At 38.5% G+C, this 1587-nt stretch overlaps 1 protein-coding gene across 1 annotated transcript; it reads right to left on the bottom strand.

Moving 5' to 3' along the window:
* Positions 1-7: 7 nt before the first annotated feature.
* On the bottom strand, positions 8-598 carry LOC110038006 (agamous-like MADS-box protein AGL80; the record flags this gene model as incomplete). Its single annotated transcript, XM_020742759.1, has 1 exon — positions 8-598. A coding segment is annotated over exon 1 (578 nt), but the record flags the coding sequence as incomplete, so codon positions are not given.
* Between the last annotated feature and the right edge of the window lie 989 nt (positions 599-1587).

Genomic DNA, 1587 nt, shown 5'->3' with positions numbered 1-1587 from the left:
GGAAAACGGCATGGCCAGCTGCGACGGCTGCAGCTCTGCTACCGTCGTAGGCGCCGTGCATTCGACAGCGACTTGCTTGGCATCACCTGATATCGTTCCCTCAAACGCCGCAGTAAATCGGAGGTGGTCTATTCGGTCCTGAATCCCCTTGGTCTTATCTTCGAGAATCCAAGCCAGCGCCGCAAGCTCCTCGATGCGGAGATTGTCAATCGAAGCACCAGCCACGCATTCGCGGAGGAGTGCGGCGGACTCCAACTCGCGGATCACTCGATCCTGACGACAGAGCTGATCGTGGAGCTTGGAAACGCGCTGGCGAAGAAAGCTATCTTGGTTCATCATTTTCTTGCACCGCTCCATCTCCGGCATTGCACGGAAGCGGGAGAGCATTCGGGTTGCCTCTTGAGGAGAAGGCCATGCTTCGGGTTGGGGTTCGTTTGGGGCGTAAATAATGGAGCACGCGCGCACATCGCACAGGATGGAGAGCTCATTCACCTTCTTTATCAGTCCCTTTCGCCGCTTCTTTAACGTTGCCCGCCGCGTCGCGTCGTTGCTGATCCACGCAAGCTTCACCTTTTTCCTCGCCATGGCCCTTTTCTTATTATTTATTGTAAGTTAGTTTGTGGGTTTCCTTATGCTGCCATGGCTTCTATTTATAAGAGGAAAGCAAGAGGTGCCACAAGTACAGATTCATATACGAATCATGACATGCGTGCGGTGGATATGTGGTTGGATTTTGACATTGTTGCTAATTTATGGAGAATGAATGCAGAGATTTGCATTAATGTAACATATCGCACCAGTGATATTCTGAATTACTGCGAATTCGACTGTAAATTTGCAATGGCTTTCCAGTCTTTTCATCATATTTTCTTTTTCTTTGGATGCATATACATTCTGTAGAATTTATTTATATTTTTGTATTGCACTTTTATATTTATTTTATATTATTTTAAGCTCTAAAAGACATCTAAAGCACTATTGGTACTAGCATAATTTTTTAATTCTTTTTTTTTTTAGTTTACATGTGTGAAAAAATAGGATAAATTAGATCAGCTATAAGTAAGTAAGTTTTTAACTATGATTTTAAAACTGACTTCGTAGACTCAGACCTACGATAGATGTTTAAGTCATCACATATCTGTAAAAAATATGATGGTTTAAACCACGATACAATCTCACAATTTTTTAGATATATGATGGTTTAAATTGTCACATTTTGTAGAGATGTGTGGTCGTTTAAACTGCCACTAGAGTTGAATTTTTCTTTTTAATATTTTTCACTTCAAATTTTTTAGCTATTTTCACTATTTATAACCTTAAGTTGCTCAAATAAACTCTACATATATTAAAATAATGAGAGGAATCATTTAAACATTAAGTTGTCATAAGATACTTAACATCAATAATGACTTAAATTCATGTAGTGCACCAACACTCTGATTAATAAACATGGTAACACTTCATGCAAAATACTTCATTCAATAATTAAAGTTATAAATTATTTTATTTTATATTTATAGGAATTGTAAAACTTGGCCCAAACTTTTTTATAGAAAACAATTAGAAGAAAAAAATAATGGGAAAGTA

This window comes from Phalaenopsis equestris, unplaced genomic scaffold (genome assembly GCF_001263595.1).
Source record: "Phalaenopsis equestris unplaced genomic scaffold, ASM126359v1 Scaffold229028, whole genome shotgun sequence".
In the NCBI taxonomy this organism is placed as follows: Eukaryota; Viridiplantae; Streptophyta; class Magnoliopsida; order Asparagales; family Orchidaceae; genus Phalaenopsis; species Phalaenopsis equestris.
The sequence above is the reverse complement of the archived record's forward strand: the minus strand, read 5'-3'. Positions and strand labels throughout refer to the sequence as shown.